The 25,552-nt window shown below is 52.3% G+C and overlaps 2 protein-coding genes across 5 annotated transcripts; one reads left to right on the plus strand and one right to left on the minus strand.

Moving 5' to 3' along the window:
- Window positions 1-1,432: 1,432 nt before the first annotated feature.
- Window positions 1,433-3,562, minus strand: LOC132337106 (uncharacterized). Its single transcript, XM_059865266.1, has 2 exons — window positions 2,396-3,562; window positions 1,433-2,126 (listed from the first exon to the last, which is right to left on the minus strand). Exons 1-2 carry the CDS (start codon window positions 2,984-2,986, stop codon window positions 1,803-1,805), a joined length of 915 nt encoding a protein of 304 aa, XP_059721249.1. The 5' UTR covers window positions 2,987-3,562; the 3' UTR covers window positions 1,433-1,802.
- On the plus strand, window positions 2,680-25,232 carry TRAF2 (TNF receptor associated factor 2). 4 transcript variants are annotated; one of them, XM_059865261.1, is made up of 10 exons: window positions 2,680-2,812; window positions 4,842-5,062; window positions 5,653-5,731; window positions 6,082-6,180; window positions 15,644-15,715; window positions 17,264-17,338; window positions 18,207-18,566; window positions 19,522-19,699; window positions 21,205-21,353; window positions 22,047-25,232. In XM_059865261.1, the coding sequence occupies exons 1-10, from the start codon at window positions 2,795-2,797 to the stop codon at window positions 22,263-22,265; spliced, it is 1,470 nt and encodes a 489-aa protein (XP_059721244.1). In that variant the 5' UTR covers window positions 2,680-2,794; the 3' UTR covers window positions 22,266-25,232. The 4 variants fall into 4 exon arrangements, with proteins under 4 accessions (XP_059721244.1, XP_059721247.1, XP_059721246.1 ...); XM_059865264.1 differs by lacking the exon at window positions 2,680-2,812 and adding an exon at window positions 3,197-3,281; XM_059865263.1 differs by lacking the exon at window positions 2,680-2,812 and adding an exon at window positions 3,597-3,655.
- The last annotated feature ends 320 nt before the right edge of the window (window positions 25,233-25,552 follow it).

The raw sequence follows: 25,552 nt of genomic DNA on the forward strand, positions 1-25,552 counted from the left end.
TGCGAGTGCAGCGGGAGGGGCCTAGGTTCCTGCATGGACTGTTGGCTTAACGGCACGCAGACGTGACGCAGCTCCGTTTGATAGGCGCAGTTTCCTGCCAATCAGCCTCCTCGTTATGTGATTGGCAGGTGCTTACGCCAACCTGGGGGCGGACGGCACGTGCTGTACACACTAAGATTGGCTGTCGGCCCTGCCAGTCACCCGTCACCCGGCAGGGATTGGTTTGTTCTGCGGCGCTGTCAGACCTTTTGACCTGCTCGGCTAAGCAGAGCCGAGCATGCGCAGTGCGGCGGCTCGGGAGCCGTGTCGGTTTCTCCCGGTCCTTTGGCCCCGGGCGCGCCTGCGGGCACCGGCGGGGCTGGGCAAGGATGTGCTGTGGGGGCTTCGTGCTGCGGGGAGCCCGGCAGAGCGTCCACAGGACGGACACGGGCATGGGGACGGTCCGGAGGGGCCAAGGGAGGAGTGACTGAGGGCACTGGGTTGGTTCAGCCCAGAGAAGGCGATAGAAAGGTCAAACCTCGCTGGGCCTGCAGCTCCTCCCGCGGCGGAGCTCCGATCCCTGCTCCCTGTGACAGGAACACGAGCCAGGGAACGGCTGGGCCTGGGCCAGGGCTGCTCAGGCTGGAGCTCAGGGCAAGGTTCTTCCCCCAGAGGGTGCTGGCACTGCCCAGGCTCCCCAGGGAATGGGCACGGCCCCAAGGCTACCAGAGCTCCAGGAGCCTTTGGACAGCGCTGCCAGGTGTTATGAACAAAAAAAGGGTTACCCATTTTTTTTTCCAAAAGTTGTAGAATTACAAGTTTAACCAGTTCTGGCGGAGGAGTGCTTTTGTTAGCTGCTTGTTGTAATCACCTGTTAAGTATCGGGTCGTTAGCCATCTATGGTTGAGAATTCACTCTATTGTATCAGCATCACCCTGCTTGTGGCCAGGTGGGAGGATGGCATCCCCCCAAGATGGTAGAGGGGAGGGAACCAGGAGTTGATATGCAGATAAGTTTAGAGCCAAAATGCAATGGGGCAAGCCCCTATTCCAAACGCAATTAATAAACCCCTAAACCAGCGAGCCAATATGGAACTCAGAGATCAAAGTGGTCTCTAGACATCAGGGGTGAGGTGAGAAGCCAGCAGAGACTCTGAAAACCTTAATGGCCCCTCACCACAACTTCAGAAGATGCTGGTTAGAGCCAGGACTCGAGGCTACCCCCACAAAGATGGGAAGTAGGGGATGTAGATCTTCGCGTGCTCTCGTTTGGTTGGACCACCCCCCCCCCCCCCCCCCCCCCCCCCAAAAAACTCTGCTCTCTGGGGGACGAAGTTGTATGTGTTTCCTCCTCCGAGTCACTCCCGGCAGCTGCGACGGCGAACCAGCGGATCCGTTGGATCTCCCAACTTTGAGCTAATCATGTTTAATAAAGGCGTAGAAAAGGAGAGATATCTCCTGCCCTGTTTATTCCACTAGGGATGCCCAGGGTGGGGTTGGTGGAGGGTCTAGGCAGAGCCAGGGGCTGGGCTGGGGGATCCTGATGGGTCCCTTCCAGCTTGGGATATTCTGTGTTTCGATGAAAATCCCTAAACTGCATCAGAATCACCCAGAAAGTTAGGCAGTCGGAGTAAAGGCATGAAAAACTGCTCCTGCTCTCGTCATTTCTGAAGCGAGAGGGCACAAAGTTAACGCTCCCCAGGCGGATTTTTGTGGGGTCTTCCCATGACAAAGCGCAGTATGAGTGGCCAGATCCCGGTGACGGTGATGATCCAGGCATTGCTCGGAAATCAGATGCCAGGACTGCCCGGGGGTTTGCATTTGTCATCTGTCACCGCAGCACGCCTGGCCCCGGCTCCCAGGGAACAGGAGAAAGCAGCTCCGGAGGTGGGACATTAGCGGGGTGCAAGACTTTCTCCTCGGGCCGTGCAGTGGAGCCGGGCTGTCGCAACAGCGGGACTGGGAGCAGCCCCCTGGTCCCGTCCCACGGCGGGCGTTCCAAGCATGCCTTTGGTGCAGGTTTCCTGTCCCTTTGGGAACAGCACGTCCTGCTGCCAGGTCACCATCATTCAGGAAATGCAGACAGGATTTTTCTTCTATGGATGACATCACCAAGTTTTCCGTGCCGATGTTCGCAGACCAGTGCGGCTGTGATGGGAAAAGGGGTGTTGCAGTGCAGTGGATGAAACGGTGCCCATCCCAGGGGAGCTGTTCACGTGCTATTCCCGGTGCCGACACATGCAGGAATGCACTGTTCTCGGCTCCCTGAAAGGGAGCATCCCGCCCTGACGGTGCCTGAGCAGCACCTGGCGCCTCGCCAAGGGCTCGGTGTCACGGAGCCCCCCACAGCCTTGCCGCGCCCTTTACTTCGACCCGCTCCTCTCCCGTCTTCCTAGCCAGGCTCCCGGGAGAGTCACCTTGGCCGCCGTGTCACTGCTCGGTCCCTGCGCCCGGCTCTGACGGCGAGGATTTCCCCGGCACCGGGTGAATTCCCCGCAGTGAGAAGCCGCCCATCCCCGCCCCGCCGGCTCAGCCCGCCGTAAAACCCCGGAGCCTTCGCGCCGGAGCCGGGCTAGGGGGTCAGGCAGGCTGGGGATGCCGGGTGACAAATCTTGCTGCCGTGACCTTTTGCCGAACAAGTTCCTCTGCGAAAAGCACCTCGCCGTGACCTCAGTGCGGGCTGCGCCGCGCGTTTCCCCCGCACGGCATTTTTCCTGCCGCCGCCGTCTGGCCGTCTCCGTCCTGCCACCGCCCATCCTTCCCGACGTTGGCCTCCAGCTGTCCCCCGAGCCGGCGCCACGGGACGCGAAGTAGCCATGACACTCTGTGCGCAGGTAGGCGAGGGCCCACTTCTTCCCAAAATCTCCAAAAGTGACTTTAAAACAATTCTTCAGGGTTCCAGGGCTCGCTCCAGGCCATTTCCAAGGGACCAGGGGCTGCTCACTAGGGGAGTGCAACGGGAGATGGCTGCCCCGATGGGACAGAGGGTGGGTCAGGTTGAGCACCATAGTCCGTCTTTTTCCCCCTCCAGCAAATGCAGGGGATGCGTGAGGGGGATCCAGGGGATGGATGGGAATTCCCTGGGATGGACGAGGGCACCCAGGAGGTCCTAGGAGGCGGATGAGGTGGGCTCAGAGGAAGGATGAGGGAAGCCAGGGGGTAGATGAGTAGTCCTGGGGGAGTGTGAGAGCTTCCCAGGGATCTGGGTTCTTTCCCAGCAGGGTCGCCTGAAGCAGGGATGTGGCAGGGGACAGTGGAAAGTCAGCGAGGAATGGTGCTGGGGAAGAAGGGACAGAGGACAGGGTAAGGGAGTGACTGAGGAGCTGAGGGGAGGTGATTGAGGGGGTGACAGCAGGGGTGGCAGGGGGCATAACTGGGTGTGACGGTGGGGTGGTGGGGATGGTGACAGAGATTGATGTGAGGGTATTGGGGGTGCAGACGTGGGTAACGGTGGGGTGGTTGTCGGAGTCGGGGTGTCAGGGATACAGGGGTGGGTGGTTTTGGGTGGTCGAGGGTGTCGGTTGTGGGGGTGTTGGGAGTACAAGGGTGGGTGTCCGGGTGTGGGGGCTCCCGCGGGCGGGGCCGCTCCCGCGCGGCGGGGCGGGGCCCGGGCTCGCCACACGTGTCCGGGGGCGGGGCCTGGCGGGGCTTCCGGTGCGGGCGCGCAGTGAGGGCCGGTGAGTGCGGGGCCCTCAGGGAGCGGCGGGGTCGGGCGTCGTTCTGCTGCGAGCCCGGCCCGGCAGAGAGCCCTCCTGGCCGCGGGGAGCCCGGACTACACGGGGGAAGCTCTGGGCTCTTCTTCGGTTCGCGGTGTCTCTGCTCATGGGGGCTCCTCCCGGAGACGGGCTCGGGGCGTTCAGCCTGGAGAAGAGAAGGTTTCCGGGCGATCTCAGTTCAGAGTCCCTTCCAGGGCCTAAAGGGGCTCCAGGAGAGCTGGAGAGGGACTGGGGACAAGGACATGGAATGACAGGACAAGGGGGAGCAGCTTCCCACTGCCAGAGGGCAGGGCTGGATGGGATATTGGGGAGGAATTGTTCCCTGGGAGGGTGGGCAGGCCCTGGCACAGGGTGCCCAGAGCAGCTGTGGCTGGCCCTGCATCCCTGTAAGTGTCTAAGGCAGGTTGGATGGGGCTGGGAGCATCTTGGGATAGTGGAAGGTGTCCCTGCCATGGCAGGGAGTGGAATAAGATGAGCTTTAAAGTCCCTTACCATCCAAACCACGGGACTCCACGCGTGTGCTCCTTAGGTGTTTTAGGTGCCTGTAGCATATAGTCACAGGGAATGAAGGTATGAGACGCATAAGCAGCTAAAACAAAAGCATTTTATTCTTTGCCTTCTTTCCAATTTGTGTCCTCATTTTCCATCCCTCTGGAGAACCCTTTGCCTGATTGGGTGCCACCACTAAATCTGGGCTCCACTGTGTCCCCAGCTTCATCCCAGGAACATGCTGGCCTAGCTGCCTCTGGGCAGAATTTTGGTCCCTCCTGACAGCTGACAAGCTGTGGCTGTGCTGGCCAACAGGTTTTTAGTGAACTGAGTTTACTATATTTATTTCTTATCACCTTTAAGACGGTTTTTTACCTTGTTTGAGCAAGAAGACATAATATCTCTAAACAGGCTGCATTTCAGTCAACTCAGACAGGGGGTTTTATTAGGTCTGTCCTTCATGTTTCTGTGTTCTGGATTTAGTTCTAAAATTCAAGTTTCCTCCCATATTTGGGAGGTGAAGGCAGGCTTTTAGTGTGGTTTACATCAGTATGTTTACTTGTGTTGGGGGACAGTCTAATAATCTGTGATAACAGTTTATATGACAAATCACCCCCATGCAATTATAATCAGTTGGAGAAAATACTTTTATTTTCAGTCTCTGGAGATACAGCCAGAACTTTTCGTTCACATGGCAGCAGCAAACTCTTCTCCACCTGGTTCTCTGGATCTAAACCAGCCTGGGTTTGCAAAGGAGATCCTGGGAACTAAACTGGAGGTCAAATACCTGTGCTCCGATTGCAAGAACATACTCAGGCGGCCGTTCCAGGCACAGTGTGGTCATCGCTACTGCTCCTACTGCCTGAAGAAAATCATCAGGTAATTGCCGTGCCTCCAGTGGGAAGGCACCGCAATATTTGTAAAGGCATTTTCAAGAACAAAAGCAGAGAGAAGTGTCATTTTCAGGACTTTCTCAGTAAGGGAGCTGTGTTCAATCATTGAGGTTCAGCATCATCTCTTCTCTAATGGAATGTGTAATCTCTGACTTGCCTTTATTGATGCTTCAAAGTTCTCTTTTCCAGAATCTTCTGCATTGTTTTTGCCATTGAGGAGGCAGTCCAGATCTATCACCTATTTCCTTCATCAAAGTCACAAAGTCATCATTTCATTGTTGTGTCAAAATGGGAGAGGTTTAAACACAAGCTGGCTTCCAGAGAAGTCTCCTTGTGTTCTATCTTACTCCTACCTTTGTGTGAGGAAAGCCTAATAGAATGTTTAATTGGCAGAAGAAAAAAATTAGAAATAGGCATCAACAATGCACACAAGCAAAGGCTCAATGTGTTGCTTTAAAAGTAAGAAACCAATGTCATTTCATAAAGTCACCAGAAGTCAATTTATTATTAAATCTTTTTTTTTTTTTAATTTTTTTTGTTGATGTTGTGCTTGATTATTATTTTTCTGTCTGATAGTGCTGGACCTCAAAAGTGTGCCAGCTGTATCCAGGAAGGAATATATGAAGAAGGAATTTCTATTTTGGAAACAAGCTCGGTAAGGAAAAATACATTGGAAGAAACTTAACAGAACACTGGTGTCAGTAATACCAGTTACACTTTTTGCTTAAAACACGAGCTCTGAGAACTCATTATTCCTAGGAACCCTTTTCTTCAGCTGTGAGAAGGGAAATTACTGTGTTGGACTCCTCGGTGCTGAAATCCAGGTCATGTGTGTGTAGTGGTGCCCTACTTAAAGCTGTCACAGAGATTTGGTTGCTGTTAACACGCCTCTGAGGGTTGATGGGGAAACTGGTCTGGGAGGAGTTTTCAGAAAGAATTCAAAGTCCTGATCAAATCTGCAGCCCCTCAGTAATATTTGTGATCTGCTTGTTTTTTCCATTTCAGGCTTTCCCAGACAACGCGGCGCGGCGGGAAGTGGAGAGTCTGCCTGCTGTCTGCATCAACAGCGGCTGCACCTGGAAGGGAACCATCAAAGAGTACGAGGTACAGGCCAAAGCAAGGCTTGGCACATCTGCATCCTTCTTCCCTCTGTTTTTGGGGAAGGCTCAGGGTGTTGTCTGTGCTTGCTGGCAGTGGGGGAAGGTTGTCAAATCCCTTTACTGTCAGCTGGAGAGGTTCCCCAAATGAGGATTTGTGTGCCCTGCTGAGGGCACAGGCTGGACTGAGATCAGTTCAGATTTGCTTGTGATTGCAGGGATTTGCTTGTGAGCATGTTCCTTCCATGATGGGAACAACCTGCTCTCCTTGCAGCTCTTTTCTGCTATACAAGACTGTCAAGAAATGGCTGTGCTGTTAAATGGTTGTCAATTTCTCTGCATTATGTGAACCTAAAACTCTTCAGACTCCATCAGCTCACAGAAAGTGACCTGATCCCATTGCAGCAGGTCACTTTCTGTGACCTGATGGAGTCTGAAGGGCAGTGGGACTGGATGTTGAGTACTGTCTGGTCACCCATCACCCCAAACTATTCTGGGACACAAGACTGCTGGACAGGATGGTTTTTTCACCTCATTTCTCTTCGGGGAGCCCACTAGCTTTTTAATCCAGGTTTTAGTCGTGGCTGGGGGTGCTTGGTCTGTAGCGTGTGACTGTATGTGAAGCTTTTGGCTCCTGAAAGACAATTTTGTCATCCCTCTTGGAATGGCAGAAGCATCACGCGGGAGGCCTGAGATAAGAGGAATTCATTTTATTTCCCTCTAACACTCACTCCAGATTAAGATCATAGCCTGGTCGTTCACAGAGCTTTGGCAGTGACTGAGATGTGTTTCAGGAGCAGGTTTAACCTTGGTCTGTCCAGGTTACCATTGGGATTCTCTCGACGATGCCATTGCAAAGTGGAAGGAAGAAGCAACAGCTGTGCATCAAGCCTGAGCGTTCTGCCCAGACTGTGCCTCTGCTTGTTAGCTGAGAGATGCTTCTGCAGCTCTGCTTCCTTGTCCTGCTGTCTGAGCCTTCTGCTGTGTGCACAGAGTTCAGTCCAAGAGATGAGGATGTCGGTGCTAAATGGTTCTGCTGCTATGAACCCCCATTTGTACATCTATGAGAGGCTTGTGGTGTGGATGTGGGACTGAAGAAGTGTCAGGTGAAAAGCTTAACACTGCCACAGCACAGAGTTTGGGGATTGCGTGTCCAGGAACAGGGTACCCTGGTACTGAGGTTTCAGGTTCAGGCTGTGCTGGTGGTGTCTGCAGTTTGTTTGCTCCATGCTTTAATTTCTATTGTTGCCCAGAAGTCCGATGTCTTCTGCAATGATTATAGTAAGCTCATCTTCATTAGACTAAACCAAATTATCTGTCAGCAACTTCCAGTGCTGATTGTGCTGTGGCTGTTTGAGCCGTGCTGAACTTTTTCTTCTGGTTTTAAAAAAAGTCTTAACGTGTTCTCGCAGAGCTCAGCAAAAATCTTCTGCTGCCAAAAGTTCTCCCTATGTATTCTGACAAGTGTTAGAGTGCTTGAGATTGGCCAGAGCTCCCACTGGGAGTTCAGAAGGGCAGCGAGCTGTCCTGGGATCAGGGCTGCAGAAGCATGTGATGCCCCAAAACCTTGCACACTGCTGGTGAAAAGCTCCTATATGGATGAACCTGTGCCTTGTTTTCACTCTCCACTTGATCTTCCCAAACCCCAGTTTGGCGTTTGCTGGGACAAAGGATGATTGATAGAGGTGTGGCCTTGGAGTGCGTGGGCTGTGGGTCTGTGGCATTTATGACATCTTCCCTGCCAGGGGTTTTTATGAGTCTTGGGGAGTCCTGTGTGGTACAGGGGGTGTGAGGGTTTGGAGCAGTGCTGGCTGTTTCCTCTCAGGGGCTGAGTCACCTTTCGTGCCTACCCTGGTGGCATGGAAGGAGGTTATTTTGTGCCCTCTCAGGAAAAGCTGGCTCTTTCCTAGGAACTGGTGGGAGGAGGCAAGGTCTGGCTTGTGTTACCTCCTTTCATATGCCTGCCAAAGAGCTGTGGCATTTAATCAGGACTGGCTGTCCCCATGCTGCCAAAGCCATGTGTGTTGCTGAAGAGGGCTGGGAAAGGAGGCGTTGAATGGCTGTGTTAGCCCAGAGCCTTGTGATACCTTGGGCTAAGGTTAAACCCAGCCTTCAGGGCCACAGTGAAGAGCTGCCTGGTGCAGAGGATCTGCATCCGTAGCTGTGCTGTGGGTAATGTCCTGCAGCAGCTCAGCACTCCCACTCTGGAAAGTACCTCAGAGCTATTTCCGAGAGGACAAGGAAAGTCCCTCCGAGTGAATTCACTGTTTGCTAATTTTAAAATTGTGTGTTGTACTGAGAGGCTGCTCTCCCCTTGCAAATAAAGAGATACTGTCACTTCTGGTTTGCTAATCTTATCAGGGCACACACAGGGGAAACATGTTCTGCAGCTTAAACCTCAAGAAAAGGAGTAAAATGGATTTCAGTTTTGCTTTCTGTTCAGATGGACTAAAGTTTGGCTCTCAAAGGGAAACACAAAACTGAATGAGTGCTGTCTGCTTGGACATGACTTGCACTCTGCTTCAAGCTGTGTGGACCATATGAAATATTTAAGTCTGGATTTATGGCTGCATTTTTCGGTGTCTGTAAATATTTTGTGGCATTTGGATAAAGTAGTTTGGGGGGGGTGGAGCTGAAGGGTTTTTCCTTTTATTAGTGACCTTTTTTCCAGATGAGTCTGTCTGCATGTACATTTCGAAAATCAGGCTGTGGGCATGAGCCTTTAGATTCAAGAGCAAAGTCTGAGAAGGGCTGCAGAAACTACACCCAGCCCATTAAAGCAAAAGGAAAAACCTCAAAAACAGTCCCAGTGATATCCAGGAGAGGGAGTCTGTGGTTCCTCAGCTCTGGTGTGTTCCTCCCACCTTACGGTACCTCTAGCTGTCCATGTCCCTCTCCTGTTTATCAACATATTGTTGACAGTTTTCATACACTTTTTGTGTATGCCTTTCATCCCACCAGTTCCCTTCCTGTGTCCTCCCCCCAGGACTGGGATGGGAGGAGGGGGCTGAAGAGGGGTACACACGGGGTCAGCTTTGGCATTCCCCTTGGTTATCCCAGACAGGGGATTTCATCCCTCGTTAGCTGGAAGCAGAATTAACTGAGACATAAGGAAATTAAATTGTCCAAGTTTAGGAAGTTTTTAAGTTTTAAAACTTAAACTAAGTTTTAAGCTTAAACATTACGTCAGTGTTTAAACTAAATTTTGTGGGGCTTAGATCAGCTCAGCTCTTGAGGCCAAGCAGCAGTCGGGGTGGGAACAAGCTGGCTTAATCCATGCTGAAGGGAATGTGCTTTCCTCGAGTTTGTTGTTGTCACTTTGGTTTTAGAGAGTTCTTTGTAAGTGGAGCCTGGAACGCTGCAGAAGGTGCAAAACTCTGATCCCAAGTGATGTTACTCAAAAGCCTGTGGTGTCAGAAAGGATGTCTGCAGCCTCTTCTGGGCCATGTGGTTTCCTGGCTCCAGAAGAACAGGACAACCAGGCATTCCTTTCCGCCCACTGTTCATACTTAGGAGATGCTGTAGAGCCCCTACCACGCCTTATCTAGGGAAAGCTCCTTCTTCAGAAGGGCTGCTAGGGGCCCTGAGCCAGGGCTGTGCCACGTGTCATGCCCCTCCTTCCCAGCTGCAACCTGGGAGTGCCCCAACAGGTTTTGGTGGTGATTTTCAGCTGAGGCTGAAACTTCATCTTCAGCGTTTCGCACATTGCTTAGAGGAGAGCTGTTGGTCTTTGAAGCTCATTCACCTGTCTCCTGCTCCGCAAAGTTGTTCCTCTGAGTGTTGTATCATTGTTGTCTGTGTGGGGTACAACACTTGAGGTGCTGTGGCAGGACCACTTGGTGCTGCTGTAGTAGGGTGACTAGCCTTCTCTTTAAAACCCAGTACTGCATTTATTGGCTTCTTCTGAAGGTTCTGGCTCCAGATTCTGGGCTGATGGTGAAGTGCAGTTTGCAGCTAGCTCCAGCAGGACCAGACAAATTTCTGGTGAGAGAATCCCTGACTTGCACGTGGATGTGACCAAAAGGACCTTCTGCTTTTGGAAATGGGATCAGACACACCTGTACTTTCCAGAGCCAGAGCTGAGGCCCACAAACACATCCCAGCCACAGTCCCCACAGTAGCTGGTGTAGCTGGCTGCCCAGACACAAGGCGATTTCGTGTCCAAACCCGTGGTGGGAGGTAGAGCCACAGGGAGTGCCAGAGAGCACGTGTGGGAGGGGATTGGAAAGCCCCGGCTGCAGAGGGTCTGCTCTTCACCTCTGAAACCAGCTCAGCCTTCTTGTGGTGGCCCAAAAATTAAAGGTTTTGACATCTGCTCCTTGGAGAATGAAAAGTCACGAGGTTTGAAGTGGAGGTGAGTGCTAAGTGTGGTTCATATCGCTCTACGCTGTGAGGAAACCCCTCACCATGAATGTGCAGGTGGGGGAATTGTGGAGGGATTTGGAAAAAGCATCCTGGAGTGTACTACCACTTCATGCTTGTTCATAGTTGAAAGCAACCAGGAGTGACAGAACCTATTTTTAAAAATTGCAGAAAACGTGCTGCTGCTTCAAATGCATTTTGTACTTTCCTGTGTCCTAAGAAATCACTCTTGCCTTCACACTTGTCGTCAGTACCTGAAACACTGCCTTGGTGTCCCTCTGCCAGCAATCCCCAAATCAAACCTCTGTCTGATCAGCCCTAGCAGTTGATGAACAAAACTTCAACACTGAAAACAAGAGTTCCTGCCCTGGGTCTGAGCAGAGGCTTGAACCAGGCCCACAGGAACCACCACAAGGCTTCTTCTGCCTTTTGTCCTCACTCAGGTGGGCACCAGGGCACTGAGAGCAGTGAGGGTGTGTCGGGTTCCCAAGCCCTCACTGCCTGCCCAGCTGGAGCCAACAGTACCCAGTGATGCAGACTTCATCTTTGGTTTTGACAGTTTCTTTGAAATGATGCCAAGTGAACTTGCTTGGATCTGTCAGTGATATGTCCCAGCAAGGGAGGAGCTTGTGTCTGGCACCAGCCTGTGTGATGGTCTCAGAAAGCTCCCATTCCCGTTTGGCACTGAGAATTATAGACTGGGTTCCTGCTTTCCAGCCTTGAGTTGCTGGGCTCCATGCAGAAGCACAAGGACTGGGTGTGTGGTCACCCTGTGCCTGGTAGCCTGACTCACCTGTATGGGGAAAGGTTCGAGCAAGCCTGGCATAGATCCAGCTTAGGACTTCTCTGGCAGGAGGAGCTGCAGCACAGAAGGGCATGGGGACTTCAGAGGAGCAGAGCATCCCAAAGCACCTGCCTTGTGTGGCACATTTCCATCTAGCAGGCTCTGGAGCCCCTGGGAAACTGACAGAGGTGCATGAAGCAACTGATGCTTCTTAGCACAAAGGATTCAGGATCCCTAAAAACTCAGTGTTTTATACTGGAGACTCATTTTCAGTGGTTTCTCTACAAATTCATGGGCCCACCCTTTTCCTTGTAGCCAGGCTACTGTGTCCAAGAAGCCAAGTGCTGCACATGGCAATGCTGGGGCTGGACACCACCCAAGCCCTTGTAGCCGCTACTGTGCCCTGTGTCATGGCAGCTGGTTTTCCTCTGCCATCCTGGTAGTTTTGCTTCTTTCCTGTTGATCCCTTCCAGCTGCCAAGCCCTTGAGCTCTCCGCTTATGGTTACTGTTGCTGTGCTCAGAGGAGACTGGTGGAGTGACTTTCCAAGACCAGGGAATTTTTGCAGGAGAGCTGCAGTGTGCAGCTCACTCTGAGCCTGTCCTGCTGTCCCTTGTCCCTCTGCTGCCCTGCCCTTTGCTGTGACCTTTCCACAGGCTCTGGCAGAGGTATCTCACAGCAGCTGCTTCAAGAGTGGCATTTCCCAGCTGCCTGCCTTGTCCCTTTGCTGGAGGGGGAGCCCAGTGTCATGCTAATGGATTCCTAGCATGGTTACAAGACCTCAAATAAAAAATTGGACCTGTTTGCATGTGGCAGGTTATGAGCAGAGCAGCCAGGCAGCAGGGGCATGTCCTGTCCACCAGAGTATGGAGATAATGATTTCCAGCAGAAGCCTCTTCCAGAGTGGAAATTGAATTTAGGGATGCCCTGAGGTGAAATGGTGATCAGATTAAACTGTAGTTTTCCCTCTTGGCTGAGGGAGAAGTAGGGGAGCAACTCATTCTGGCATTGCATAGAACCAGAGAATATCCCAAGCTGGAAGTGATTGACAAGGATCATGCAGTCCAGTTCCTGGCCCTGCACAAGACACCAACACAGATGCCCCACCAACCCCACCCTGGGCATCCCTGGCAGCGCTGTCCAAACATTCCTGGAGCTCTGGCAGCCTCAGGGCCGTGCCCATTCCCTGGAGAGCCTGGGCAGTGCCCAGCACCCTCGGGGGGAAAAACCTTTTTGTAGTATCCATTCTAACCCCATCCTGACACAACTCCAGCCATTCCCTTGAATCCTGTCACTGCCACACAGAGCAGAGATCAGAGCTGACCCTCATGGGGAAGCTTCAGAGCACAGTGAGATCTCACTGTGTGCTCCAGGGATCAGCTGCCCTTACCAAAACCCACTTTTCCCTCTGTATGCCTTCACTCCCCTGCACAGCTGCAGTGAGAGTGCTGCCCTTGCTGGCCGGGATGAAACAGCCTCATCCTGCTGCTGGAGTGTCCAGAGAGAAACTTTGTCTGCAAATACTGCAAATTCAAATCATATACAGCTTTTCGGCTTTCCTGATACTGAGGTGGGAGATTCCCAGTACCCACGGGCAGCTCCATTCGCTGGTAGGTCTGCAGGCAGAGGGGAGAGCTCAGCACCTTTGAGCAGCCTGGAGAAGAGAAGCCTCTGGGGAAATCTCACTGCAGCCTGTAAGTGCTTAAAGGGGGCTTGAAAAAGATGTAGAGAGACTTTTTACATGGATAGATCATGACAGGAAAAGGGGGAGCAGTTTTAAACTAAAAGAGGACAGATTTAGATTTCATGTTAAGAGGAAATTCTTCCCTGTGAGGGCGGTGAGGCCCTGGCACAGGTTGCCCAGAGCGGCTGTGGCTGTCCTATCCCTTGGAAGTGTCCAAGGCCAGGTTGGATGGGACTTGGAATGACCTGGGACAGTGGAAGGTGTCCCTGCCCATGGTAGTGGGGTAGAATGAAATGGGCTTTAAGGTCCCTTCTGACCCAAACCATTGAATTATGCTGTGATTCTGATTTCCCTCACACACAGTCCCTGACTCTGATCCTCTCGGTTGCCGTGGTCATTCCATGGGCAATGGTGTCCAATTTTCTAACCTTTCTGGCGAGCTCCCAGAGAATGACCTGTCTGATGGTGGTGGGTGATGGGCAGGCTGCTGTGGGGTTTTGTCACTGTTTATTATTAGGGAAGGAAATTGATCATTCAGTAGCTTTGGTTGTAATTGAGTGGGAAGAACCAGGTGTTGCTGAAGGCTGTTAACTGCCCCATTTGATTTTTCTGCTCCTGCTGTTGGATGCTGCAGGCTGGTGTGTGCCTTGCTGGGTAAGCCATTGTCTTCTAGCTCCACTTTAATTCTCCCATGGCTGTCCCCCCTCTCTGATGCCTGTCCAGCTTGATTTCCATTCTGGTTTCCCTCTGGGAGAGTGCCTGCTCTTGCCTAGTCCAACCCACAGCCATGGATGGCTTTCTAGAGCTCCCAAAAACTTTCCAAGCAAGTGCCTGGATGTGAGTGGTGCTTATCCCTGTAGCAGAAGCTACAGCTGTGGGTTTGGGAAAGATATAAATGGGAGGATTGCCCCATTGCTGGGGGAGTAGAGTATGACAGATCAGGCTCAAGTGCCAACCCCTGCTCTTGGCTCCAGGGTGGGTTGGATTTCTTCCTGGAGTGAAACCATCTATCTCTGTTCTGACACCCACGTGGGGCAGGACGAACAGGGGTTTCCAGAAGAGCCTGAAACTATTTATACAGAAATGTTTGGATCTGCGGATCTGCGCTGGCTGAAGCCGCTGGGTGTCTTTAACTATTTACATACAGAACAGTTGCTCTTTGTGCTCCTTCCCATGCTGCAGGCAGGGCTGCCCACTCTTGGGCCTTACCTCGTGGTGCAGAGGGGAATCAGGATGGAGGATAAATGCTGGGAGGTGGGAAGTGTGGAGGGGGCGGTAGTTTCACACTCACATGTTGGCATGGGAGACCATAAGTTTAAAATACTCCCTTTTAAAATAGTTGCCTCTGCAGTGAATTTTCCTTCTTTCAGCCAGACCATCTGTTCTGCCAGTGCTTTGTGGTTCATGGCGTAGATGTTATTGGGTGTTTCTAGAACATGAGAGCAGTAGGTGGGTAGAAAAAAGGGCTCAGTCCCTCTGAGTGAGTGGGATAAAGGCAGGCACTTGGCCTCCTCCTCCTCCTCTGCAGGCAGCAGTGCCCTCCAAACCCCGCTGGCTGGCCAGTCATCTCTCCAGGGACACACAGTGAAACTCTGAGCTTAAATTACTCACTTAAAGCATAAAAAGGAGAGAGTGACCAAGAAGCCGAGGTGGAGTTACTGCTGGTTTCACTTTCCACTTCCTGATGTGTGACGTGGTGAGGTTTGTGCGTATTCCCCTAGAAGGCAATGGAGATTCATTGTGACCAACTTTTCAAACATCTGGGTTCAGATGGCTGCATTAGAAATGCTCCTCGTTGGATTTTTTTTCTGTCCCTGCCATGGCAGGAGACTTCAGTGCTCTTATATTTTAATTTGAGTTTTGATCTGCATATTCATGGTGTTTCCAATGCCTTGTTTCAACTGGTGGGTGTATAACAAGAAGGTTTAAGCAGTGTGAAAATGGCACAGAAGCAGTGGCATGTTCCAGCATTCCATTTAGCCAGCACTGTTGCCAAAGAGTCTACTGAGGACAGAGGATCACGTTGGCCTGGTTGTTTGTTCAAGCTCTCTGGCCATCATCCAACCCTGAGTCTGGCTGCAGAGGCAATTGCTTGTGTGCAGGGACTGGTAAATGAAACAGTTTAAAAACAGTTTTCTTTCTGCTTGAAAAATGGTATTCTGGTTCAAATGTGAAGATACAATCAGACAGCTCAGCCCAGCATGTGATAAGCTGTCACGGGGCCTATGCCTCAGCTGACTGCTAACCATTACAGTGGAAAAACGACCCAAATTATCCTGCTGAGGTAGTGGCTCACTCCACTCAATCTTCATCAATGTGTCTTCTCCTGGCAGAGCCATAAATGGAGTTTCCCATTGATTATCTTGGCCATCAAAGCAATAATTTGAATTTTTAAAAAAATCATTGTAGCATCTTTTAAATAGAGGTTGAGGCTGCATAGGCACCCAAAACTGGGGTAGCCTGGAGATCACACGGTGAGTCAGCAACTCAGAGGGATCAGCCTAAGGTCTGAGTGTAGGTTGGTAAATCCACCGTTCATCTGCAATAAGGTATAAACCCAGCCCCTTGGGATTGTGCCCATCACAGAACCTCCATGAGCCTTTTATTTGACGACAAATATCTCCTGTATGTTCCTTCACAGGCTCATGATGAAGTCTGCCCTGAATTCCCGCTGACTTGTGAAGGCTGTGGAAAGAAGATTCCCAGGGAGAAGGTATCCATCTGACTCTGTGCCGTGGGGGTATTTGGTGTCCTGATGGGCTGAGCTTGGCATTCTGGCAGCAGGCAGGAACAGAGTCCATTAGGAAATGAAGCGGGGAAAACAACTGAGTGGCAGCTGTTAATGTGGATGTGAGTTTTCCATAAGGATGGGTGTGAGGTAATGTGGCTCAGGGGCACTCGCAGGTCAGTGTTGGTGCTGCTACTGCCACCTCCCTTGGACCCATGTATGGGGGCAGAGCCTCTGTGGGAAAAACACACTCATAGGTTTATGTTCTGTGTAGAGCAGCTGCATCAACTACTGCTGCAATTTTGGAAAGAAAGCCCATGTCCAGCTATATTAATTGATATCTAAGTAGTAATAGATTATTAATAATAGCATGCAATCCATGCCTATAACATTTCCAGGCTGCTGGCTCCTGGGACAAGGCTCAAGAGTCTAAAAAATTCAAGTTTTGGGAAACATTTTCAAAAAGCACATTCATCTGAAACCATCTTGCCTTCTACAGGCAAATATTTTTAGTAGCAGTGTTGGAAAAAGCCATTTAGCAGGGCAGGGGAACAGAGGCAGCAAAAGGAGGAGCAAAAGAGTTCTTCCAAATGGGCAGCAGAAGGAGGGGCTAGGGGTGGGGGTACAGCCCACCTTATCTGCAGGCTGGGGTTTGGGGTACAGCCTGGCTTCTCTGCAGGTGGGAGCTGAAATCCTGCAGGAAGCCGGCTCATGGAGTCCCCATGGGTGATCCACTCTCTGTTTAAATATTAACTCCCGTGTTTATTTCTCCAAACTCTTATTGATTATTTAGCAAATAATGTTAGCTCTGAGTAACCCAACTCAGCCAGATGGATCTAGAAGCCTTTAAAAAAGTGGTTTAAAATCAGTTTTAATTGACATCTGTTGTAGCGGATGTAGGAGTTAGGTGGGGAGGGAATATGGTGGTGTTCAGAACAGAGCTCTGGTATCTGATGGTGAGGGGTGCACTAAACCCAAGCTGAAGCTGTGACAGTGCTCGTTGGATTAATCATGTGCTGTATGGGAACCTGAACAAGTCATCTCAGTGCTGAGGGGTTAATGGCACCTCTCAGCAGAAATGTAATGCTGAGATGGAGGTAAAAATACCAACCTGTAGCACCTCCTTACCAGACCCGTGTGAAGTGCCCAAAAAGAATGTGCCCTTATTTCATGGGGTCATTGCCTGTGCCTTCCATTCCTCAGCCCTCAGGGAAGCTCATTATTCTGCATCCACAGCTTGTACCTGTACCCATTGCTTTTTCACTCTTGCATGTTCAGGAGAGCAGTGAGATCTCCCAGCCACCAAGAGAAGGAGCAATTAGGGTTTCTTCAGGTGTCAGGGCTGTATTTGTATTCCGGTGAAAGTCACTCCTGATGGCAGGCAGAGCCCAGGTTTAATGGGCACTGTGACAGTGATTAGCCATAGCTTGGGCATTCTTCAGCTTGGCTGTAGTTTCCCAGATGTCAGTGGGGTGGAAAGGGAGCACTAGGGACACGTAAGATCTAACACTGCTTTCCTTCCTGCCTTTCTAGTTTCGGGACCATGTGAAGACGTGTGGCAGATCCAAAGTACCATGCCGATTCGAGGCTGTGGGCTGTGCTGAGGTGGTAAGGGCTCCTCTCTTGGGTTTCCTTAGGGCTTTTCAGTCCCAGCATTAGAGTTCCTGCAAACTGCTGTTGCCCAGACTGTCACATGTGTCACATCTCTTTTCCTTCAGGTATTTGATTAAACCTATTGCACATGGAGCTTCACATCATCTGCTGTGCAGAGGCTGGGCATCCCAGGAATTAAATTCCTGTGGAATGAAATCTCTTTCTACTTTAAGAGCACCCTAAGTGCTTTGGGACTGTGGTGGTTATGCTTCTTTCAGGGGGAATGGCTTCACACTGCCAGAGGTCAGGTTTAGATGATATTTTTAGAAAGAAATTGTTCCTTGTGAGGGTGGGAATGCCCTGGCACAGGGTGCCCAGAGGAGCTGTGCCTGTCCTTGGATCCCATGGACAGGATGAGCTTTAAGGTCTCTTCAAATCCAAGCAAGTGTGTAATAATTTGTGATTACATTGATTCTGTAGGCAAAGTACTGGGGCCAGGCCATTCCTCTATGTCACTTAGTTTTTGCAGGTTCTACTGGTTCAAATAAATCCCTCCTCCAGGATGTTATGTGAGGCTTTGTCCTTTCTTGCTGTTAGGTACATCTGACGGAGCTTTTCTGGGAGGGGTTGGTGGAAGGCAGAGCAGACTAGTACAGCCTGGGGAAGCGTTTAGCAGCCCTCATTGTATGTGATTTGAAGCATTTCTAAAACTAAACAAAAACCCAAACCACCCCCACCAAAACACATTTTTTAATTATTTCTTTGTTTTATAAGTTATAAATTTAAAGCTGATGTTGTGACCTGGATAGGAAGAATTAGTTCTGTGGATGGTGACAGTGTAGATTGCACATGCTGAATGGGGGATCTATTTCTCTTCATGTAGGTGGAAAATGAAAAGCTCCCAGAACATGAAAGGAAGTGTTTGGCAGAGCATCTCTACATGCTTCTGAGCTCTGTGCTCAGCCTCAAGACTGGTGCTGGGGACATGAAGCCCCTTCCTGTCCCTTCCTCATCACAAAACAGTTCCCCACTTCTGACAGCAAACTCACTGTGCTCGGAGTCAGAGCTCTCCCGGTCTCTAGAGCTCTTGGGAAGGTGTGAGGCCCTTGAGAGGAAAACAGTTACCTTTGAGAACATTGTCTGTGTGCTTAACCGGGAGGTGGAGAGAGTGTCCCTGACAGCTGAGGCCTACAGTCGCCAGCACCGGCTGGACCAGGAGAAAATCGAAACACTGAGCAACAAGGTGTGTAACTGCTCACCTGGGCTTCCCAGCACTCCCAGCAGAGGCTGTTTCCTGTTTCCTTTCCATGTCATGAGCTACCAAAGCTTCACCACTTGGTCCTGAAACTCCACAAATTTGAAGGCAGAACTAAAATACCCTGTGTGCCTGTGCCCAACCCTCAGCAGCTCCCTGGAAAAACTGGGAATTTAACTGATCAGTGTAAAGTATCAGACCTCTGTTAATTATCAAACTGGGCAAGATACTGAGGGGTTCTTCCTCAGCACAGTTTTCTGACAAGAGCCAGAGCACCCAGAATTTCACTGCATCTCCTTGTGCTGCATCTCACTGAATCTGTGGGGCCGCTCACCCTCCAGACTTTTCCAAAGGAGTGCCATCAGTGCTGCTGCCTGCAGCAACAGGCTGGAGGTGTGAAGGAGCTGCCTCCACCTCTCTGCTCCAGCACAGTCCTTTGTGGAGGGCTCCTAGTGTTCCTGGCACCTGGAGCTGTGCAGTTTGCAGCGTACCTGTGCTCTCTGGGCAACTGATCTGGTGTGACCCTGTGTGAGCTGGCAGGGATGAACCCTCCAGAGGGTGTAGGTTCTTTTCTTTCTCAATTTAGTTTTGTCACAATGCTGAGTTATTGGGGATTTTTTTTCCCCTTCCTCACTTCTTGTGCCGCTCAGCCAATGGAGCAGCTCCTTGGAAGGAGTTTTAAATTGACTATGGGAAAGTTCCCAGCTCAAGCACTAAGCTGTTTTGATGGATCTTCTCCAGAGTGACAGGGTGCAGAAGGAAGCTTCAGTGAATTTGCTTATGTTGCTTGGTTTCTCCCTCCTGTGCTTCCTGTCCATTTTGGAGAAGGTCTCTCTCTAAGGAGCTGTCCCGAGGGGGTGCCGGGGTCTCCCGGGGTTTGCCAGCTCTCCCAGGCCCCAGAGCTTGCATGTTTCTAATCTGCACCACGTGTCCCACTGAGCAGGTCCGGCAGCTGGAGAGGAGCATTGGTCTTAAAGACCTGGCCATGGCTGAGATGGAGGAAAAGATCCGCAACATGGAGGCTTCCACCTACGATGGGGTTTTCATCTGGAAGATAACGGAGTTTGCCCGGAAGCGTCAGGAGGCGATAACAGGCCGCTCTCCTGCCATCTTCTCTCCAGGTGTGCAGAGTGCCCAAAATCTTTTGCATCTCAGCTGCGTGTGGGTCTCCGTGTGTGGCAGGGCCTTTGCTTGGGAAATGCTGCCAAGCCCAGGCTGAGAAAAGAAATATTCCATGTGGAAGGGGGTGTTTTGTCTTGGAGAGTGAAGCATGCAGAGCAGTGCTGTTCCAAGAGGGAAGAGAGGGCTGAGAGGAGAGAGGTGCAGGCTGTGAATGGGATGAGAAAGGGAATTGGTTGTAATTGTTTGGTTTGCATTAAATGTAAAGGCAAGAAAATAGCAGCTGATATCTGTGTTAAAGAAAAGGAAGTGGAGATACTGCTTGCAGTGTTGTGAAGACAGAGTGCCACAGGATTTGGCAAAGGGCAAAATCTTGAGTTCAAAACAGCAAGTTGTATAAGGTTCATTCAGGGCCTGACCCAAGACAAGCTAGGGTGAAGGCCATCAGTCGGGGGGGGAAGGGGGAGGGCCTTACTGGGTTCTTGCTCTGCTTCTTGCCTGGGCCAGAGAGAGCAGGATGCCCAACTGCATGGTCCCTCTCCCTGGCTACTCCCACCACTCTTGAGCCATCTTTCCTTCTGTTCCTTGATGGGTTTTACATTCAAAGGGCAATGAGAGTGCTGAGAAGGCCCAGAGGGGCCAGTGGGGGTATTCTCCTTGGACTAGCAAAGGGGTCATCTGTCCTGAGAGCCTTTGGTAAAGCAGGTGGGGAGAAAGGAGCAGAGGAAATGAGCTGGGCATTTCCAAGACGGATGCAGTGGCAAAGATCCGATCTCTTGCTCCTCACCCTTGGGAAGAGCACAGTGTCTCTGCTATTCATAGTCTGCCTGTTGAGAAAAGCACCAAGTCCTGCAGTAAAATATTGGCTGTGACCCCTGATCTCTGCCTGTGCCCACTGAGCCTCGCCCAGCCAGTCCAAGATGTACTGCTCTATGCCACTGTGAGAGGGTAACTTGTGGCAGGTCCCCTTCCAAGCTGTGACCCCATACAGGTCTAGTGTCACACCACAGGCATTCCCAGGACTGCTGGGGTAGGAAAGTGCCTGAAATCCCATCCCGGCCATGCCCAAGCCATACTGTGGGAATCCAAATGAGAATTAAAGTTCATTTGCTTGAGCCCCTGCCCGGATCAGAGGCATCAGCTCACAGTGGGGGTGCTGAGAGTCCTCTGCCGCCAGCCAGGTGCTTTATGGGGGGGTTTGTTCCTGCTCACCAGTGTTCCTGCCATGAACAGCCCTGGGGTGCAGGAGGATTGGCCCAACTCTGGGACAGATCTTCCCTGGCAGTGAGGGAATAGCCAGGGTACTGGCAACTGCTCTGTGCACAGCGTCTGCTCAGGCCAGGGGCTGCACTGCCTGGCCTTGGGCTTTCCAGACCACTTCTGGTGCAGCCGAGACCTGGCTTCTCCCAGATTCCAAACTTCAGAGCCCTCAGATTTCAGGGATCTGCTGTTGCCAGGCTGTGCTGCATTGGACCCTCACTGTGCCTGTTCCACACTTCTCTAACAGCTTTCTACACCAGCAAGTATGGCTACAAGATGTGTCTGCGTGTGTACCTGAATGGGGACGGCACCGGCCGCGGGACCCACCTGTCCTTGTTTTTTGTGGTGATGAAGGGACCTAATGATGCACTGCTGCGATGGCCCTTTAACCAGAAGGTGGGTCTGGAGCAGAGCCCACTGTGACCATCCATGGCCTCTCTAGTTTAGCACCCACTCGAGTTTCTCAGCACTGTCACTCTGGGCCACTTGGCAAGGCAGAGGAAGGGCTCTGTGTTGGCTGCCCTGGGGGTTCCCCAGGTGTGCTGAGAGTACTGACTGTGCTGTGGGACAAGGGGGTGACATGGGCTGTTGAGAATCGCACAGAGCCTCTGCAGGGGTTGAGGGCAAGGGAAGGTTGTGGTGGCCTCAGAGCTCGGGGACAGTGGGTACTCACTCCCTGTCAGGAGCTCAGATCCCAACTCCTGGGCACTGCAGGTTTGTGGAATGCATGGAGGCTGAGTGAGCGGGCACAAGCAGATGCAGAGAGGACAACAGCCCTGGCTCAGGGAAATACCTGAGTGCAGTGTCAATTCTGAGAACAGAGTGTAGGTTTTCAGTCAGTCTGACAGACTTGTGCTGCCACGGGGAAGTTTCCAGTGACAGGCAGGATGTGAGGATGGGGAAAATTTCTACAGGACATTACTGAGGTGATGTTCTCTGCTGCTCCCACTCAGAGGCATTTCTCTGATTTGCAGGTGCACAGGGTGGCTGTGACTGCTAGTACCTCCATGCATCACTGCAGGTCACTGGGCTGATCTTCCATGTGTCTTTTATTCAGCCATTCCCCTATGCTTTCACCTTTCCCCACAGGTCACCCTGATGCTTCTGGACCAGAATAACCGGGAGCACATCATCGACGCCTTCCGCCCTGATGTGACATCCTCATCCTTCCAGCGCCCTGTCACGGAGATGAACATCGCCAGTGGCTGCCCCCTCTTCTGCCCCGTGTCCATCATGGAAGCCAAGAACTCCTACGTGCGTGATGATGCCATCTTTATTAAAGCCATCGTTGATCTCACGGGCCTCTAACCCTCCTGACCTTGGAGCAGTGAGCATGGAGCCAGCACTGCCCAGGGCATCTCCTGCTTGTGCTGCATTTCAGGCAGGTCTCAGAGCAAGAGAGGAGAAAAGCCCTTCCTGAAAAGGGACCTTTGCTCTGAGTGGAAGTGAGGTGTCTGATGGGAGCCCTCTTTCCTGAGGAGAGGGTTGGGTGGACACTGGCAGGCCGTGGAATATGGAAGATTCCCTGCAGGGACTTGGATGTCTGAACTGCTGCTGTCTGAACTCCAGTGGAAACCAGTGCAGCTCTTGCTCTACCAGTTTAGCTGACATCCACAGCTCTCTGTAGTAAAAGAGCGGTTTGTCCTGCCTGAGCTCCACCTCCTGTGGATTTTGGCTCAGCTGTCCAGGATTTCCCTCTGAGATCTCCATGTTCCTGGAAGTTGTGTGCTGTAGGGTGCTATGGCTCTGCACTGCTGGTTGCTCCACACCCCAGGAGACAAGGAGGGTGTGTGACAGCTGCAGTGCCAGCTGGGCAAGAGAGACACAGACTGGTTTGATGCTGTTGGTGTGTTAGGAGGGTGCTGAGCCCAGCTGCAGGGCAGGGGAGCCCTGAGTCCAGCCCTTGCTGGGTGTGCAACGGGTGGTATGTGCTGGAGTGTGGAAAGGGGCAGGAGGTGCTGTTGGCCAGGAGAGACCATGGGGGAGCACCATGGGATGTCTGTGGGGAAGAAGTGAATCTGCTGTGGAGATTGTCCCTCCTGTACCAGGAGAGGAGGGTGACACAGAGCTCAGTGTGCACCCTGAGAGCTCCAAGCCCTGCCCCTCTCTGCCCTGTGTGCCATGGGTGCTGTGCTGGGAGCTGTCTTTGCTCATAGGCAAAGACACAGAGAACTGGCTTCGTTTCCACACTGGGACAGCTCCACTAGCCTTCCTAGGGCTCCTGCTGCTGTTGAGCTCCACATCCATCTGCGGCTGCACTGCCGTGTCTGTCTGGGCACTGCTACTTTGGGCTGTGGGATGTGTACTGTCTACCCATGCAGTGGGCACTGCTGGCCAGCCCCTGCACTCTTACAGCGCCTGTGGTCACCAGCAGCAGGTCTCCCTCACCGTTCCTCCCCATCCCTGAGCTCAGGAGTCATGGGCCACCTGGTTCCAGGTGGCAGCACCTTGGAGCTCCTCTTCCACTTGGCCCCATGTTGAACCTGCAGCCACCTGGGTAGGATCTGGGGGCTGGAGAAGTGAAGTGTGCTGTCCCCTCTCTGTCCCTGGGTTCCTTCCCTCTGGACAGCACCTGTTCAGCAACCATGAGAAGGTCTCAGTGTTAGTGGGGAAGAACTGGCTGCCACATATCTGCGTAGTGCCCTCTACAGTTTTGTTGTGGCCATGAGTAGCTCTGGATGGGCCCTGATCCAGGGTGAACTTGAAGCTTTGTTGCCTCCTTTGCCTGGGCTTCCCAGACCCCTGTCAGTAGCTGAACGTGCCACAGGTGATGTGTTAGTGACAGGAACCAGCTGTGAACACCCTGCATTGATCAGGGGCCCTGGCTGGCTCTTGTGCTGCTCCTCAGGCAGTGGGTCTGGAACATGGTCACCCTCCTCAGTGGCTGCCAGGGATTGGCCCTCCACTGTCAGCAGCTCCTGCCAGGTGCCCAGCCTGGGTCTGATGGCTGCAGAGCCTGCGAGGCTTGTGGTCTGCTCACACCTTGGCTCTGGCACAGCCACCCTGAGGGTCCAGAACACCATCAGGCTCTGCCCTGGCAAGGAGCCCTGCAAGGTCTGGCTGTCCCCCCATGCGCTGGCACAGCCCTGACCTGCCCCTAGGGCTGTTTGGAATGTCCCTGCTGCTGCTCAGGAAGTCAGGGGCCTCTAACCCTCTTGAGCTTGGAGCAGTGAGCATGGAACCAGGAACTTGGAGCAGTGAGCATGCCCAGGAACTCAGGGGTGCCCAATGCCCTGCAGGCTGAGCTGAACCTCTTGCACTCACGGCTGCTGTGCTGTCCAGGTGCTCTCCAGACAGGTGCTGGGGTGACCTGTGAGCCCCTTTGGAATTGGTGCATGGAACTTCTCACGTGTGTGTGTGCAAGGTCTGGGGACACACCCAGCCCCTGCTGTTGGGATGGGGGGGGTGGGGGGGAACAGAAGCTGATGATAGCACAGCTTGAGGTGGGAGAGGGGTCACAGGACCCTCCCTTTGTGCAAGTCCCCTCCAGCCTGTCCCAAGGGACAGATCAAGCCCTGTGTTGCTGCTCTCACCCTGTGCCTTATGAGGAAAATCCAGGCTAGCAGAGCCCTGCTCCCATCTACAGCAGCTCCCCAAGGATGCTTGGAAAAGCCTGGAGAGGGAGAGGATGGTCAGCTCTGCTCATAGAATTGCTGGGAGTTGAGTGTTATGTGGGGGGAGCTTGTTCTACATTGATCAGAATGTCTGCTTGTGGGGTGCTGCCTGCAGTGGGGCTGGGGGCTATGGCCAGGTAGTGCCAGGAGGGACTGTGGAGACACAGTTTGGGGGGGGGGGGGCGGTGGTCTGAGCTGCTTTCAGGGTGGGAACTAGTGTTCCTGTCCCAGCACGTGTTTGGAAGGTCTGTGGGAGAGTCGGTGCTGCAGCAAAGCTCAGGCTAAGCTCTTCAGCCCACGGGCTTACTGCTGGAGGGGAAACATGGCCTGTCAAGCCCCTCCCGCTAGGAGCCCTTTCCTCCCCACCCTTCTGGTACTGCTGATGCTGCCGGGCCTTTTTTGGCTCTTAGCAGCTCTGGAGCTGGCAGCAGGAATTGTACCTATGTGCAGGCAGGAGCCCAGCCCCTTCCCGGGCACAGCTCTGCCAGCCTGGCGGCCACATGGACAAACACTGGACACAAGCCACCGCTGGATTTTTGTGGTTTTTTGTTTTTTGGTTTTTTTTCTTTTGACTACACCACCTCAGCACTGTGCACTAGGCTTTGTTTTCCTTGAGGCTGTAGTATGGTCAGAACCACTAATAAAAGCTGTTAGAACAGCATTGCTGTGTATGAGCCAGGGGATCCTGGGCACAGCATGGGGGAGGATTGTGTCAGGGTAGGGGGGTTTCTGTGGTGGGGGATTATTTCTGTGCTGGGAACTCTCCCCAGCTCCTGTGTTCCTGCAGGAGGATTCCCAGACAAGGAGGGAACGGGGTGGAGGGTCTGTAATGGGAAGGGAAGGAGCTGGAGTCTGGCTGCTGGAACTCCACTGGGCCAAAGGCCAGTGGGAGCCAGTGCAGCAGTGCTGGGCCAGTGGTTCCAGTGGTTCTGCTGCTATGGCAAATCCAACTCCTGTTCCTGGGTTGTAACAGCTCTGAGC

The sequence above is a fragment of the Haemorhous mexicanus genome, chromosome 21 (assembly GCF_027477595.1).
Source record: "Haemorhous mexicanus isolate bHaeMex1 chromosome 21, bHaeMex1.pri, whole genome shotgun sequence".
NCBI lineage: Eukaryota > Metazoa > Chordata > Aves > Passeriformes > Fringillidae > Haemorhous > Haemorhous mexicanus.

Bases quoted from the DNA above. Each gene is read 5' to 3' on its own strand.
- TRAF2 (XM_059865261.1), top strand. The intron at 17,339-18,206 runs GTAAGGGCTCCT...CTCTTCATGTAG, and splicing joins CTGTGGGCTGTGCTGAGGTG to GTGGAAAATGAAAAGCTCCC. The intron at 18,567-19,521 runs GTGTGTAACTGC...CCCACTGAGCAG, and splicing joins TCGAAACACTGAGCAACAAG to GTCCGGCAGCTGGAGAGGAG.
- LOC132337106 (XM_059865266.1), bottom strand. From the start codon at position 2,986: ATGGTGCTCAACCTGACCCACCCTCTGTCCCATCGGGGCAGCCATCTC. The intron at 2,127-2,395 runs GTGACTCTCCCG...TTCCCATCACAG, and splicing joins GCAGTGACACGGCGGCCAAG to CCGCACTGGTCTGCGAACAT.